Genomic DNA, 17,393 nt, shown 5'->3' on the forward strand with positions numbered 1-17,393 from the left:
GAGTGACCATAATATGGTTGAATTCCAAATTCAGTTTGAGGGTGAGAGAGTTGGATCTCAAACCAGCATACTGAGCTTAAATAAAGGAGACTATGAAGGTATGAGAGTAGAATTGACTAAAGTGGACTGGGAAAACAGATTAAAGTGTAAGACGGTACAAGAGCAGTGGTCTACATTCAAGGAGATATTTCACATCTTTCAGGATAAATATATTCCACTGAGGAAAAAGGGGAATAAAAGAAAAGACAGCCATCCGTGGCTTAGTAAAGTAATAAAGGATAGTATCCGACTGAAAACAAGGGCATATAAAGTAGCCAAATCTAGTGGGAGGATAGAAGATTGGGAAGCATTTAAAAGCCAGCAAACAATAACTAAAAGATTAATTAAGAAAGGGAAGATAGATTATGAAAGTAAACTAGCAAAAAATATAAAAACAGATTGCAAGAGTTTCTACAGCTATATAAAAAGAAAAAGGGTGGCTAAAGTGAACGTTGGTCCCTTAGAGGATGAGACCGGGAAACTAGTGGTGGGGAACATGGAGATGGCAAAGACGCTGAACAAATATTTTGTATCAGTCTTTACAGTAGAGGACACTAAAAAAATATCCCAACACTGGACAAACGGGGCAATGGGGGGGGAGGAGCTAAACACGATTAAAATCACTAAGGAGATGGTACTCAGTAAAATAATGGGACTTAAGGCGGATAAATCCCCCGGACCTGATGGCCTACATCCTAGGGTCTTGAGAGAAGTGGCGGTAGGGATTGTGGATGCATTGGTGATTATTTTCCAGAATTCCCTGGACTCAGGAAAGGTCCCGGCAGGTTGGAAAACTGCTAATGTAACACCCTTATTTAAGAAGGGAAGTAGACAAAAAGCTGGAAACTGTAGACCAGTTAGCCTAACATCTGTGGTTGGCAAAATGTTGGAGTCCATTATTAAGGAAACAGTAACAGAGCATTTGGATAAACATAATTTAATAGGACAGAGTCAGCATGGTTTTATGAAGGGGAAGTCATGTTTGACAAATTTGCTTGAATTCTTTGAGGATGTAACATATAGGGTGGATAAAGGGGAACCAGTGGATGTAGTGTATTTGGACTTCCAAAAGGCATTTGACAAGGTTCCACACAAGATTACTGATCAAGATAAGAAATCCTGGGATTGGGGGTAATATACTGGCATGGGTGGAAGATTGGCTATCTAACAGAAAACAGAGTTGGGATAAATGGTTCATTCTCGGGCTGGCAATCAGTAATGAGTGGTGTTCCGCAGGGGTCAGTGCTGGGACCCCAACTCTTTACAATCTATATTAACGATTTGGAGGAAGGGACCGAGTGCAACATATCCAAGTTTGCCGACGATACAAAGATGGGAGGGAAAGCAATGAGTGAGGAGGACATAAAAAACCTGCAAAAGGACATAGACAGGCTAAGTGAGTGGGCAGAGATTTGGCAGATGGAATATAATGTTGGAAAGTGTGAGGTTATGCACTTTGGCAGAAAAAATCAAAGAGCAAGTTATTATCTAAATGGAGAGAAACTGCAACGTGCTACAGTACAAAGGGATCTGGGGGCCCTGGTGCATGAAACACAAAGTTAGTATGCAGGTGATCAGGAAGGCCAATGGAATCTTGGCTTTTATTGCAAGGGGGATGGAGTATAAAAACAGGGAAGTCTTGCTGCAGTTATACAGGGTATTGGTGAGGCCACACCTGGAATACTGCGTGCAGTTTTGGTTTCCATATTTAAGAAAAGATATACTTGCTCTCGAGAAGGTTCACTCGGTTGATTCCGGAGATGAGGGGGTTGACATATGAGGAAAGGTTGAGTAGGTTGGGACTCTACTCATTGGAGTTCAGAAGAATGAGAGGCGATCTTATCGAAACATATAAGATTGTGAGGGGTCTTGATCGGGTGGATGCGGGGAGGATGTTTCCACTGATGGGTGAGACTAGAACTATGGGGCATAATCTAAGAATAAGGGGCTGCCCTTTCATAACTGAGATGAGGAGAAACTTCTTCACTCAGAGGGTAGTAAATCTATGGAATTTGCTACCCCAGAGAGCTGTGGAAGCTGCAACATTAAATAAATTTAAAATGGAGATAGACAATTTCCTAGCAGATAAGGGAATTAGGGGTTACGGGGAGAGGGCAGGGAAGTGGACGTGAGTCTGGATTCGGATCAGCCATGATCCTATTGAATGGCGGAGCAGGCCCGAGGGGCCGTATGGCCTACTCCTGCTCCTACTTATGTTCTTATGAACCCTGGCTAATTTTCCCTTCCATGCTCCAATGTGAAACCAATCTTAATGCTCCAGAGTGTCTTAGCTAATATCAGCATAGATTGAAATAACAACAGAAAATGCTGGAAAAACTCAGCAGGCCAGGCAACATCCGTGGAGAGAAATTAGAGTCGACGTTTCGGGTCTAACCCTTTTTCAAACTGGAAAGGAAATAAAATAGATCAAAGGCAGGGCTGCGATAGAATAAAAGAAGCATAGATTGAACCTGAAACCGCCCTGGTCTATACGACTTGGTACTGGACCATGCTGTGCATTTACCTATGGCACCCTAAGTGTAACCATTGTGATTTAAATTGGTACCTGCCATACAATAAAAAGCTATTTTATCTCCTTTTTTGTTTTTATGTAGAAACCATGTGATAATACAGGAAAGTGCACAGCATGTCAGCAGGTTCATAGCACTGGCGAATATTGGCAATTCTAGCAAGAAAAAGGCAAGTAAGCAGGATCCTGAATTACTAGCATGACTATACTTTGGGAGAACAAATATGTTAATGTAGACTTTCCTTTTGAGTTCATATCCTATTCTGTTTTTCTAAATTTATTGGACCTATAATTGTGTAATTTGATAATAAGGCAAACACTGAGCACTTACCCTTCTCATGGGCAATAAATGCTGGCCTTGCCAGCGGCGCCCACATCCCAGGAACGAATAAAAAAACAAATTTGTTTGAAATTCCTCTCTCTGCTATTTTAGCAGAGGCATAGCTCATTTATTTTGAATAGGTTAATGCCTCCATTAAATTAGTGGAGAGGAACTTCAGACATACTCATTAAGCATTTGTAAGCTAGTATGTCAGCACAATATCAGCTATTTGATCTGCTATAATTAGTGTGTTATTTAGGAGAGGGGAAGTAAAATTATTTTTTATGATTGCTGTACTTTTTTAAACAATAACCGCTTAAAAAAAAAAAAAAAAAAAAAAATTGAATTTGCTTTTTTAAAAAAAAAAATCCAAACTTTCAGAAATTGATACTTTGCAGATGCCAGCCATGGCTCAGTGGTAGCACTCTTGCCTCGGAGTCAAAAGGTCATGGGTTCAAGCCCATTCCAGAAACCTGAACACACAATCTAGGCTGAGAGTGCTGCACTGTCAGAGGTGTTGTCTTTTGGATGAGATGTTAAACCAACGCCCCTTCTACCCCCTCAGTGATCCCATGGCACTTCTTGAAGAGCAGGGGAGTTCTCCTAGTATCTTAACCAATATTGATCCCTCAACCAACAGCACTAAAGCAGATTAACTAGCCATTGCTGTTTGTGAGTCCTTACTATGCAAAAATTGACTGGTGTGTTTGCCTACATTTCGGCAATGCCTACACTTCAAAAGTGCTTTATTGGCTTTGAAGTGCTTTTGGACATCCTGAGGATCCTAAGGTGCAATTTAAATGCGAGTTCTTCTATCTTTCATTATAGACAATTTTCTTTATTTGAACACATTTTTAATTTAAATATTTAGGATGCTTGTGAGCTGTTATGTCCACAAGCATTTGGTTTACAATTCTTTAATGTATGACTTTTAAAATTTTGAAGTGCACCAAAAATAATTACATTTAAGTACGGAGGTTGCTCTTTCCAGAAAACGTAAATAAAAAGCAGTAAATTCAATGAAGTAACTTCTGAATAGGTGAACAAAGTGTTGAATTTTATACAAGAACACATTAATAAAACTAAATGTACAATAAATAAACTCAAAATTGTTCCTAAAGCTAGTACATATTCTAACCATTTCTCAAACAAAAAAATGAATTTGTTCTTAATTTCTCTCTCATATTTGTAAGCTATCATATTCGTAAGCTGTTTCTCCTGCATTTCTACACCCTATTTTGATTTAAGGTGGTGGATAGGAAGCATGTTCTAAGCATTACCTGCTAGGTTGACTGACCCTCTACATCTAGATTGTGATCTCTGACATGGAATTGTGTGTTTGATCTCTCATCTGGCCAATCTCTGGCACTGTTCACCAGTGCACCAATATACCTCCACTGGATGTATTGTTTGAGTTTTATTTTGTGAATTTTCTTGTTTTATGGTTTGTTTCTAACTGCTTCCTTAAATTGCTAGTAATTGCTAGTGCAAAGCCATTGTATTGACATTTTAAAATGTTGCTTGGAACTGATCCCAGTTTGAATTACTTTATAGTGAGGTTTTTTTGTTGTTCTGATTGATCTTTGGGTTATACATGCCAGAATCTATATTTACATTACTTTTCTGATTGATTTTTGCTTTTATAGTACTTGTATGCATTTAACATTACGCCAATAAGTTCTATGGATCCAACTGAACTAGTGAAACAGCCTCTGGATGTCACAGAAAGTCCGTATAGGAAAATGACCAAGGAATTTCAAAGAACAAAACCAGGGGAAACTGCACCAGTAAGTATGTATAGGAAACCCTTTCTTGTTTTCGTTGTAAATCAAAAGTTTCAAAATCTGAATTTAAAAAAAAAAAAAAAAAAAAAAAAAAAAAAAAAAAAAATTCTTGAAAGCTGCTATATTTCCCCTCAAGCAGAGCCCAAAACACATCCAATATGTAGTTGTCTAGGGTCCTGAAATCAACTTTTGGCAGTGTAATGTGGCATTGCATTTTTCCTCCTTTTTTATGACTGATAATTCTCCTCTTCCTTCCCCTCTCCCCCACCCCCAAGTCTATGCTCTTTGCATACATTTTATAGTTGTGGTCTCCAGACTGCAAAAGCTTACTGACTTCTTCTGTGAATTTTGAAATAAAATTATGTTTTCAACTTTAGCATGGATTGATTTAGTGTGTAGCAATGAAGTTCTATTATTTGTTCCTATTAGATCGTGGATATCCTTATCATTGGCTTTCTTTTCTTTGTTACAATATGTGAATGTTTTCTGCCAACTGGTGTATTTCTGTACAGCAATCTTATTCAAAGTCTGTTATAATCAAGAGCATTTATTAAACCTTCTTTTTGTTGGGTTTAATGAAATATACAGGATGGAGGATGTTTGTGTAATATGACCACCCTTCTAAGCATGGTTTGGAATCTAGCTCAATATGTATGATGAGAGTAGGGTAACTGATGGTGATACTCATTTCTCCAGTTGTTATGTAGAAATATTTGAGCAAGTAGCTGGTAAAGTTTAATCCAGCTTTTGATACTTGAGCAGATTTTGAAATGGAGCCAAGTTAATATAGTACAGGAAACTCTTCTTTTATCCGGCATGGTGCCGGTTTATCAGAAAGTCCGGATTACAGAGAGGTATAGTAAAAGGCACGAGAGCCCGGTACACAGCAACAGATCCAAGCTTCCCTGTTGCTAATCAACAGGTGCAGGAACCCCGCCACAAGATCCAGGCGTCCCTGTTGCTTAACAACAGGTGCAGGAACCCCGGTTACACGGCCACAGATCCAGGAACGGCCACGAATATGAAGTAAAACTTACCTGAACCTACTCCTGAATTTTGCCGGTTAACAGAGATTTCCAGTTATTTAGGTGCCGGTAAATCGAGAGTTTCCTGTATTATGCTACAAAATATTTTCTTTAATTATCGTGCAAGTTAATCAGTGCTGTTCAAAAGTTCTTACGTGGAGCTCTATCATGCACTATTACTTGTATTAAGAAATTTGCGGTCAATGTGAAGCTAATAAATTAGCTCATGAGAATGCAATGGATGTAGTATATTTGGACTTTCAAAAGGTAATTAAAGTGCAAATAAGAGACTTCTTGTAAAGATCAAGGCCCATCACATTAATGGGTAAAGTGATGGCACGGATCGAGGGTGGCTGTAGGATAGAAAGACAGTAGGAGTAAATTAATGTTTCTCCGATTGTGTAGCTAATGGTGCCCCGGGGTGTGTTAGGATTAGAGTCTATAGTTGGGATGAGAGACTTGTCAAAACTAGGACTCGATTCCCTAGAGCATAGAAGATTAAGGAGATGCAAGAAGTATACAGAACTTTTTAAAGGATTAAGGGGGTAAATAGTGACATTATTTACACTATTTTCTTAATTATTAAGAAATTTGGGATTAGTAGGAAAGGATTAGTGGAATATATTACTACTATTTGTTGAAGCTAAGTAAATCACTATATTTGAAGAGGAAAAATCTTAAGGTACAGGGGAAAAGCAGGTAACGGGATTAGTCAGTAGCTCCAATATGGTGCTAGCACTGGCCCAGTACATGGGCCAAATTACACCGCTTGTGCTGAAATGTCTGTTATTGTATGAAATCTTAAATTCACCATGAACTAATTCCAAATGTTAGATGCTACTTGTGAATGATAAGACCATAGTTTTACTGAGATCTCGATAACCTCTTGCAGTTTTTGGCATCCGTGATCCATGGTGTAACATGGTAGCTGACTGTTTAGTATCTCAATGTGACAGAAACTGTACGAGATGGGGAAGAGGAGAAGGAACAAACTGCACTGGATCATAAATTATATTGGTTGTGTTCTGTAAAAACTTCCTTCGCTGTTGGTGGTTTTTCTCCTATTGGGGTTTTTTGAAATTTAATTGACTATTTGCTGCTCAATAGTTGTTCTAATTTACAGGAAGAGGCTCAGTTCTTCTTTGACTTGAGCAAACGAGAAGGAAAGAAAAGATTCTCTGAAGGAGGAAGACCTCCATTTCATCAATCAAAACAGCCCCGAAGGCCGCGTAAGTGTCTGAAAACTTTTTGGTTTATGAGCTAGAGTTCAGTTTTTTTCCTGCTTGGAATTGGGAAATAGCAGCTCAATAAAAAGTTTTAAAGGAAATCCATTTAAGATTTGAAGATAGGATTTGAGATTTAAAAAAAAAATATTTATGTCTAATGCACTAACATGATGTTCCTCTGACATGAGAAAGATTAATTTGCTCTTGCCTTAACCCGTTTGTTGCAAAGTCTGTTGGCATTAAAACAAAGTTTTAAAAAATGTCTTCGGGCTATGATGAGCACTCTATTCTCAGCACCCTACTGCTTCGTGCAGGGTGGGAGGAGGACATCAAAACCAATCCTACATTTGCCCCCTTTCCAGGAGGGATCACCTGGATAGTAGTCAGGTACAGGGACTGTATCTGGCTTTCCCATGATCCCTGTCTGTGGATCCTAGCCTGTAGGATTACTAGTCTGTAGTAAACATTATAGCAATATTCTGCAAGTAGGCAGCAGTGGAATGCTCAGTTTGTGTATGAGACTGTATATTCATGCTAAGATCCCATAATTTCCTAAAATCAGTAGTTCTGTGATCCTGTTTTTTATTGGTTTCTAATAATGTGCTACAGACTACAGTGATCCACATTATCAAATGCAAATACTTAGTAACACTGCACCATTACAAAAACCAGAGGAATTGTACTTTTGCATTTATTTGTCCTTCACTGGATTACTTAATATAAGGGTGAATTCATTGATTCTGCAATCCCAGCAGGGAGCCTTGCTCAGAGAGCCTAGGTCAGAAAATCATCACTACAGTCTGCAGCCATCTCACCCCCTCCCCCTCTCTCTCTCTCTCTCTCTCTCTCTCTCTCTGAGCATGGCTCCCCACAGCACAGTGAATTTACTTCATAATGTTATGGCTCATGAGATGCTCTTCATTTTAAACATATTTCAAGGTTCCTAAAAAAGCATAAATGTGGTACACTGACAGCAAATAATTGGCATGGAGAAGGAGGAAAGTTTATAAAAAAAAAAGCTACACCACCACCTGGTTTTTGGTGCAATTCATAAAGCATTCAATGTTTGCTTTTTTCAGTTTTAAGATGTCATTCATTCTGATTTTCTGAATCCTCTCCCAAGTGTGTTATTCTTGTAATGTACATTCTAAATGTATCCTTGATTATAGCAAGGTTAAATGCACACTTAGCATCTTATGTTTTTATTTTGTAGCTAACCCCACGAGCCCTTGCTGGTTCTGCCTTGCTAGTCCTGAAGTAGAAAAGCACTTGGTTATCAGTATTGGTACGCATGTAAGTACTATATATCCGCTTCAGTGCCCTTTCTTTAAAGCATCCTGTTATGTAAACCTTTGGACATTATTTGCCACAAAGCATTCCAAACACTGCCTTCAATTATTTGCAAATCCTCTATGATGCATTTACCTGCAGTGTTGCTGGCAATGCCAGCACTGATCTCTGGTAAAATGAACTGGCACTGCTGCCTCCTGATTTGCTGAGACCACCCTCCCTGGTGCCTCTAGAGGCAGTAGCACTGAGCAGTAAAAACATGCCTCTGGTGGCAGTGGCCAACAGCTTTTCAGGCTGTGAGTGAGCTCAGCACTTAGCCTACTAGTACAGACTAGCAGTCCGAAAGTAAAATTGTGACTTTCACACAACAATCTATTTGCAATTGCAATCGTTTGTTGCTACTGTTTTTGAGGAATTTGCCCTGCAGTGTAAATGGGCTGGATTCCACAGTAACAGGAGCCCAAAGACAGTTCTGTAAGGTAATGTACTATTTTACACTATGTAATGTTTTTGAACTATCTATAGTTTGTTATTGATTGATTGAAGCCAGTGCTAAGTGCTGTGTATTTGTTCAAAAATGTGGCATAAGAACTCGGATAATCATCTGAGGAACTGATGTACAAGCTTACTGTGATTTCCTGCAGAACCTAATGTCTGTTTTGCCTTCCTTTCTTTCTTCCTCTGACGTTTTCTGCTAGTCTGACTCCAATTCCTGCACACAATTTAATTAAATTAACCTCTTTCAAATTTATTGAAAATATCATCAGCTGCTTCATCAATGACCTTCCTTCCATCATAAGGTTAGAAGTGGGGGTGTCGCTGATGATTGCAGTGTCAATTCCATTTGCAGCTCCTCAGATAATGAAGCAATCCGTGTCCACATGTAGCAAGATCTGGACAACATTCTGGCTTGTGCTGATAAGTGGCGAGTAACATTCGGGCCACAAGTGCCAAGCATGGACTATCCAACAAGAGAGAATCTATCCACCGCCCCTTGACATTTAACAGCATTACCATTGCTGAATCCCACACCAACATTCTGGGGGGGTCACCATTGACCAGAAATTTAACTGGACCAGACACACACATACTGTGGCTACAAGAGCAGGTCAGAGGCTGGGTATTCTGTGGCGAGTGACTCGCCTCCTGACATCCCAAAGCCTTTCCACCATCTACAAGGCAAAAGTAAGGTGTGTGATGGAATACTCTCCACTTGCCTGGATGAGTGCAGCTCCAACAACACTCAAGAAGCTTGACACCATCCAGGACAAAGCAGCCTCGCTTGATTTGGCTCCCCATCCACCACCTTAAACATTAACTCCGTCCACCACCGGTGCACCGTGGCTGCAATGTGTACTATCTAAAAGATGTACTGCCAAGACTTCTTCGTCAGCACTTCCCAAACCTGCGACCTCTACCACCTAGAAGGACAAGGGCAGCAGGTGCATGGGAACACCACCACCTCCAAGCTTTCCTCCAAGTCACACACCATCCTGATTTGGAAATATATCGCTCTTCCTTCATCGTCGCTGGGCCAAAATCCTGGAACTCCCTCCCTAACAGCACTGTGGGAGTACCTTCACCACACGGACTGCTGTGGTTCAAGAAGGCGGCTCACCACCACATTCTCAAGGGCAATTAGGGATGGGCAATAAATACTGGCATTGCCAGACACGCCCACATCCGTGAACGAATAAAAAAAAATTAAGTGTTGACTCGACCAAGAATTCACATTTTCCCCCCCCCTTTGCGACTCTTGTGCTTTCAATCCCACTAATTGCTATGTCTACTCCTAATGGAATTGCTGTGTCTACTCCTAATGGAATTGCTATGCCTGCTCCTTAATGGGATGCAGTTTGTACTCAAAATCTTATATACCTATCCTTCATAACCAAAATCTTATCCTTATCCTTTGTACTAGGGGTATAGGTAGCTTTTGTGCCATCCTTTATTATCTTGCATATTGATGGTGAAGTAATTTAGATTGCATAAGAGTCTGCCAAGTTAAATAAACTACCTTCTGGCAAATAGATGTTATTAACTTAAATGATTGTAAATTCCTTTTTGTTTTACAGTGTTATATTGCCCTTGCCAAAGGTAGCTTAACCCCTGATCATGTACTTATTTTGCCCATTGGGCACCATCAGTCAGTGGTGGAGCTTCCCTCAGAAGTCATAGAAGAAGTAGAGAAGTGTAAATTGGCTTTGAAAAAGTTTTACAAGAGCATTGGGAAAAGGTTTGTTATGTTTGAAAGAAATTACAGGAGTCAACACTTACAGTTACAGGTAATTTCTAACCACTTCAAATATTTGAGTATAACTATGAACTGTTGCAATTAATTGTTAAAACTGCAAAGTACTAATTGTACATTAAAGCAAGCTTTCAAAATGGCAGCATTTGGCACATTGAATCAGTTGTTCCTATTCAAATAATGTTTACAGTTTTTGAACATTTTATTGGATGTATGTATGTTGTGGCTGATTTAAATTGATTGGTTTTGAAAGTACCAGGCCAGTCCTAAAGTCGCCACAGATAATAATATTGAGCAGAAAATATATTATTGTGAAGGACTATCAAGTCCGCTTGTTCGTTTAGCTTTTCCAGCTCATACACACAATATTTTTTTTCATTAGTTTAAGTCTGAAATAATCCCAGATGTTGTCTCCATCTGGTATGATGACCAGCTTTCCTGAGGGATCCAACATCCCAATGATGCACTTTTTTTTCTGACTTATTTTAGATTTTTCCACCAACTAATCTAAATATCTGCCTTTTGTATAAATGCCTAATTTTGACAGTAATTGCGATGAGCTCTGAGTATCATTGAAATATGCTGCTTCCTGTCAATTTCATCCAGGTGGTTCCTGTCCCTGTTCAATGTTGTACTACTGATGACATTAAAGAGGCTTTTATCGTACAAGCAGAGGAACAGCAGATGGAGCTCGTGGAGATTCCGGAACATTCAGATCTCAAGCAAGTGAGTTTGTTCGATGTACTTGGCAACTTGAAAATTGAATACAAAAATAATAAGCCTCCAGTGAGCCTGAAGAAATCTTGTTTCTCCCACAGAGCAGTAAATTGGATACATACAAAATTGATGGGCAGGTAAAGACCAGCTAGTCCATCAAGCCTGCCCCACAAAATTTTCAGGAAAACAGTCACTACTGTAAAGGCTCCCTAATCTTTCAGTGGGTAAATGCACTGTTATGTGGTATTGAACTTTTAAAATTCCTTTGTCAGCAGGTTTCTGAGACATAAGCAAATCCAGCAGGATATTTGAGTCTCCAAGCTTCTGAGAAATCTACGCACAATTTGTTTGCGGGTTACATTGTGCATATTCTTTCCCCATTTAAAAACATACCCCACTTGACTAAGTCCGGAGAACTTGAGTGTAGTTTGGCCTAGACTGTTACAAGTGGTGAATATGTGGCTTGATGGTGCTAGATTGCAACTGATTTCAGTAAAACTGGGAGTCTTGAAATTAATTTCAAAGCATGCTTGTAAAAATACAAGTGGGAAATTACATTGGGATAAGTACTTAACCCTTTTCTTTAAATGTCCCTTGCAAATTCTGAGTTTAGTTTTGTTCATCGATCTGCTAACTAATGTAAACGCATTCAATTTATTTGAACAATCTTTATTATTGGTATAAAGCAATAACATCTTGCATTTATATAGTGCTTTTAATGTAGTAAAACATCTCCAGGTGCTTCACAGGAGCATTATCAAACAAAATTTGACACTGAACCATATAAGGAGATATTAGGACAGATGACCAAAAGCTTAGTCAGAGGTAGGATTTATGGAGTGTCTTAACAGAGGAGAGGCGGAGAGGTTTAGCGAGGGAATTCCAGAGTTTAGGGCCTTGGCAGCTGAAAGTACGGCCACCAATGGTTCAGCAATTAAAATAGGGGATGCGCAAAAGGCCAGAATTGGAGGAGCGCAGATATCTGGGGGTTGTGGGACTGGAGGAGGTTAGAGGTAGGGAGGGGTGAGGCCATGGAAGAATTTGAAAACCAGGATGAGAATTTTAAAATTGACACGTGGCAGCATATTTACATATAGTTTTGTTCCACCATGGCCTTTAGTACTCTACTGCCCAGATCCTATCCTATACCAACTCCTGCTCACCCTTCTTTGCTGACCTACATTGGCTCCCGGTCTTTCAACACCTCAGATTTATCATTCTCATCCTTGCGTTTAAATCCCTTAATGGCTTTCCTTCCCCCCCCCCCCCGTATCTCTGTAACCTCTGACTGCTTGTACACCCTTTCTCCCTTCACTCCACCATTGGAGCCTTCAGCTGCCTTGGAGGCACGCTGTGGAATTCCCTCTCAAACCATCCACTCCCTCCTTTTAAGATACTCCTTAAAACCCACCTTTTTGAACAAGTTTTTGGTCATCCTTCCTAATATCTCCTCCTTTGGCTCAGTGTCTACTTTTTGATTAGGCCTCTGGGAATCACCGTGGGAAGTTTTCTGCATTAAAGGTGTCATGTAATTGCTAAATGTTTTATTTACACCTTTTTAAATATGTATTGAGCTGTGGAATATTTGTACAGTGGGTTTTTGTGTATAGATGTGTATATATATCCCACTTCTGTTAATGTAACTATGAACAATTACCAATATAAAATATACTGCAATTCTTCTGATAGCAGTGCTAGTGGTGGAACTCTACACCAGAAGGTGTTTTTAAATGACAAGGAAAAGGCATTTAATTTAAGTGATGAAATGTAACAGCATTTAACAAGCTTTTTTTTATTGAACTGTTTTTCATTTCTTTGCCTTTCTGGAAATTGGTTATAATTAACTAAAATTGCTGACGGTAAGATGTAAAAAAAGCATTCTTGAACCTCTACATCCTGTTTTTATAAAACTAACTTTGAAAAGAGACTATGAATATTAAATTTGAGAGTTTGTATACGTAGCCATGGAAAAAGTTTTATGTTTCATTGTTGGAAGATGTCCATGAAGCTTTTCTTAGAAACTTGCAACAAATATTGCTGCAGCTGTTTCTGAATGTTGCTTGAAGGTCATGTTGATAACCACCCTGGAAAGGCACAAACAGCAGCTAATGCACCTGTGCCCCTGTAAAACTAATTGTCACCACCTTTTACGAAATGTTAACGCTGTATTTGTCTATGTAGCAAATGTTTCCTGAAGATCAATGAAAATTTGTAGTAGAAAGCCATAAATAGTGTTTCTGCAAGCATAAATTGTGGAGGCGGGGTGAGGGGGACATTTAGGAATCTGGGTTGCTGTGTTTACTGTGGCGTTTCAGGTAGTATAGTATTGCTGGAAATAACACTGCTTTTGTTCATTTTTTTTTTAAACTTTACTCATCATGGCAAGAATGTCTATTGTGGGATGAAATTTCAACTTGTACTAGTGTCTATAATCGAGCATTTCCATGTGTGGTATAGCACAAATTGTAAAATGCCTACATTTCCCCATGAACCATCAACACAATTTCCTGCCGTCCCTATATATAATTATGATGATGGCTTTGAAAGAGTGACAATATATATGCTGTTTGGTGCTATGAATTGGCTTCAACCATATTTTACCCAGGACTATTGCAGCAATCAGCCTGGGTTGGATGAAGATAGATACCACGGTGACAGGTCTGACTCACTGCCAGTCATTAGAATGCCACCTGACATTGCCTTTAACCAAAAAAAATCTTGTTCTACAAATCCAGATTAGAATGTTAAAGGTAATTAGAAAACAATTATCTTTGTCTTCAGTGATTTGAAAAGTAACCCTTTTTGATTTACATTTTGTAGATAATTCAACCTGGATCAGCATATTTCTATGTTGAGCTGGACAATGGAGAAAAGCTGTTCTATAGAATCAAGAAGCAATTTCCTTTACAATTTGGAAGGTAAGAAGAGTAGGTAACCAGATGGTATTAAGGATCTGTCATTCTGTTGAGCCTTTGTGTTGCTTAATACCCAACCTTTGAACTACAAGAGCAGGTCAGAGGCTTGATATTCTGTGGCAAGTGTCTCACCTCCTGACTCCCCAAAGCCTATCCACCATCTACAAGGCACAAGTCAGGAGTGTGATGGAATACTCTCCACTTGCCTGGATGAGTGCAGTTCCAACAACACTCAAGAAGCTCGACATCATCCACGACAAAGCAGCCCACTTGATTGACACCTCATCCACCACCTTAAACATGAACTCCCTCCACCACCAGCGCACTGGCTGCAGTGTGTACCATCTACAAGATGTACTGCCAAGGCTTCTTCTACAGCACCTCCCAAACCCGTGACCTCTACCACCTAGAAGGACAAGGGCAGCAGGTGCATGGGCACGCCATCACCTCCAAATTCCCCTCCAAGTCCCACACCATCCTGACTTAGAAATATATCGCTGTTCCTTCGTCGTCACTGGGTCAAAATCGTGGAACTCCCTCCCAAACAGCACCGTGGGAGTACCTTCACCACACGGACTGCAGCAGTTCAAGAAGGAGGTTCACCACCACCTCAAGTGCAAAAGGAGGTTCACCACCACATCCCGTCAATGAATTTTTAAAAAGTCTATTAACTTTGTTAAATTTGACAAATGGTTCTACAAGAGTTTGTAGAATTTAACTACATTTGAATTTAAAAGAGAAATTTCAGGAATTGCAATGAATTAGTATCCCACAGCCGTTCTATACTGAAGTCCAACTTGTCACTAATAAAATATTTTGTCAGCTGTTCAAGTGCTTGAATTACTGTAGCTCACCAGAATCTAATTTTAATGTTGCATTTTTTTGAAAGCTCTATTTAATACACCTATTGCCTTTTAACCAGTGGCTTGTGCTTTGAATTAGATATAAAAATTACTACTTTGTTTCATGAGTTAGAGTAATAAGCACTTGTGCATGGATGGTTAGTAATTCAGTCATTTAACCACCTAAACTTGCTAATTTTGCATGACATCCAGAATGACTAATAGTTACCAATAGCACAAGGGAAAATTGCACACAAGCACTAATGTTATTTGGATTAAAGTGTCTTTCAGTAGAGCTATATTTTAAGTAATTGGATCTTGATTAGAAAGTGTTAGGAATAATTTTCAAACTTTTTTTTTCTAGTATTTACTGTGGGAGAATTTTTAGTGCATTTCTTTTGTGCTGAAAAGGGTCACATGAAGTATAAATCAGTGTTCCTATTAATTTACATATATTTCAAATTGCGGACACTAATGGTCATTTTTGAACCTCTGGGCCCTTAAAATTCAAACAGGAAAAAAACAGCAAATAAATATAAACACACAGAACTGAGTTACCTGGCCTTCGAGGGCCATTGTTGGACACTTGGTTTAAAAGAAAGCCCCAATAAAATAACTGGATTATTTCCATTTTGCATCATTGCAGCAGGATGTATTTTTAATAGATACTACCAGATTTCCTGTGCTATTGCTCAAAGTGAGCCAGCGGTTGGACTGAGTGCTGGGATGTTGCAGGGGTGGGCCAGCTTCACCTATCTGCTGAGAGGATTCAGGAAAAAACTGCAGTGCTTTTTCATGTGGTTCCCCCCAAAATAATTCTTTGTATGTTACATGGATAGTATCCATCTGCTGACAAAAGTGCAGTGATGGTGGTTTTCTGGAGGTGGCTGGCAGTATGGGGAATTTCATGGGTGGTTGGTGTGGAGGTAGCAGGAAAGAGCAACAAGGGCTGGAAAGATACAGACATTAAAGGCAGAATGTGTCCCGTCACCAGAATAAGGATTTCTCAAAAGGCTTTCAGTAGCAATGACTGCTATGTGTATAATCTGCTGTTGGCAAACTCACTTCAACTATGGAGAACAGCACCACCTATCTTGTAGATGTGCAGCTGTGAGGTCTCTTAAGTAAACAACAGTGCCTACCTGTCTTGGAGGACAAGATTGTGGCCGGGGGGGGGGAGGCGGCGCAGCGGTGTGTCTCGATCAGAAATGAATAAAATAATAAGTTTAACGGTGACAGAACTAGGATGACGAGGTATTAAATATTACTTGGAAGTGTGTACTTACCCAAGACTTCTAATGTGTCCTCCTATAGATATATCCCACCTTTAATGTGACCGTGGATAATTGCATGTTTGATTGTTGCTGTTGTGCAATCTTGTTCACTAGGCAAGATAAGTTGGGTAATGTGAATTTTATGTCTTAAACATTGTTTATGACAGCACCTGCTTTACTCTCCTGTTTGACTTATTAACTATTTATTGTTTCTGAATTTCCACAGAGAGGTTTTGGCAAGCGAAGCTGTGCTAAATATACCCGATAAAGCCAACTGGAGGGAATGTAAATATAGCCGAGAAGATGAGGAAGAATTTGCTAAGGCTTTTAGGGAGGGTTTTCAACCATACGATTTTTCCTTGCTTGATTAAATAAGATTGTAATTTATTTAAATTTATCGTGAATGTTTTCAGTAGCACAGGTCAGTGTTTATCTCAAGTTATCCATTTGAGAGAGATTGTTTTAGGTGCTAACTTTGATACAGATATCTATTTTTAACCACAGAACTATACTTGTGAAGATTCAATGGACAATGAGAACAATTATGTACATTTTCCAGATTGACTACATTTACAGTAAAGATGAATCACATTTTTTCTGATCTTTTACAACACGCGTTTCTTTTCAGAATTCAGTCCCTCACCTTGCCTCCACTAATGTAAATATACTGATGTTGTAGGAACATTTTTTTTAAAAAGATGCTATTGGAATATAATGCTTAATGTGATTCTGGAAATTGCAATTTTTACTTATTGGCGTGGTACTTGCAGATGTATTTTTACTACACTTTTTTTATTAAACTGATTTGAATTGTTTTTAGGGAAACGGTTTACATTTTGTGCAGTAGATTTGCTGGTATACTTTATCCATTCGTGTCATTTTGATGTAATAAAAATCCATTTCAGTGATTTACTACCCAAGTCCAGTACTACTCCTTCATGTGTAATACATATTTTAGCAGATTTCCCATGATGTTGCACCATGTTGGAAATAAGTTCTACTGTCATGCTTATTAGCTATATTATTCAAAATTAATCAAGAAATCTTAACTTTTAAGATTTGCTAGGGTTTTATCCTGGATCTCTCTTTTTGACAGTGAATTAAACCTTTTATAGAAAGGTAAATTGTGCCACAGTCTCTAGTCTAGGTCATGCTTCACTTTCCCAGCCTGTTTTCAT

At 39.1% G+C, this 17,393-nt stretch overlaps 1 protein-coding gene across 3 annotated transcripts in view; it reads left to right on the top strand.

The window, feature by feature from the left end:
- cwf19l1 (CWF19 like cell cycle control factor 1) overlaps nucleotides 1-17,030 on the top strand; it is a 29,742-nt gene extending 12,712 nt beyond the window's left edge. For 2 of the 3 annotated variants that reach the window (XM_086010142.1, XM_086010144.1), the window contains exons 7-14: nucleotides 2,655-2,739; nucleotides 4,538-4,678; nucleotides 6,824-6,929; nucleotides 8,140-8,219; nucleotides 10,292-10,501; nucleotides 11,074-11,193; nucleotides 14,005-14,102; nucleotides 16,442-17,030. In XM_086010142.1, the coding sequence (XP_085866268.1) occupies nucleotides 2,655-2,739; nucleotides 4,538-4,678; nucleotides 6,824-6,929; nucleotides 8,140-8,219; nucleotides 10,292-10,501; nucleotides 11,074-11,193; nucleotides 14,005-14,102; nucleotides 16,442-16,586 (985 nt within the window). In that variant the 3' untranslated portion in view covers nucleotides 16,587-17,030. The remainder of the gene's footprint in view (nucleotides 1-2,654; nucleotides 2,740-4,537; nucleotides 4,679-6,823; nucleotides 6,930-8,139; nucleotides 8,220-10,291; nucleotides 10,502-11,073; nucleotides 11,194-14,004; nucleotides 14,103-16,441) is intronic. The other variant, XM_086010143.1, reaches the window with a different exon arrangement.
- The last annotated feature ends 363 nt before the right edge of the window (nucleotides 17,031-17,393 follow it).

The sequence above is a fragment of the Somniosus microcephalus genome, chromosome 17 (assembly GCF_052327205.1).
Source record: "Somniosus microcephalus isolate GS21.2 chromosome 17, FLI_Smic_1.0, whole genome shotgun sequence".
NCBI classification, from domain to species: domain Eukaryota; kingdom Metazoa; phylum Chordata; class Chondrichthyes; order Squaliformes; family Somniosidae; genus Somniosus; species Somniosus microcephalus.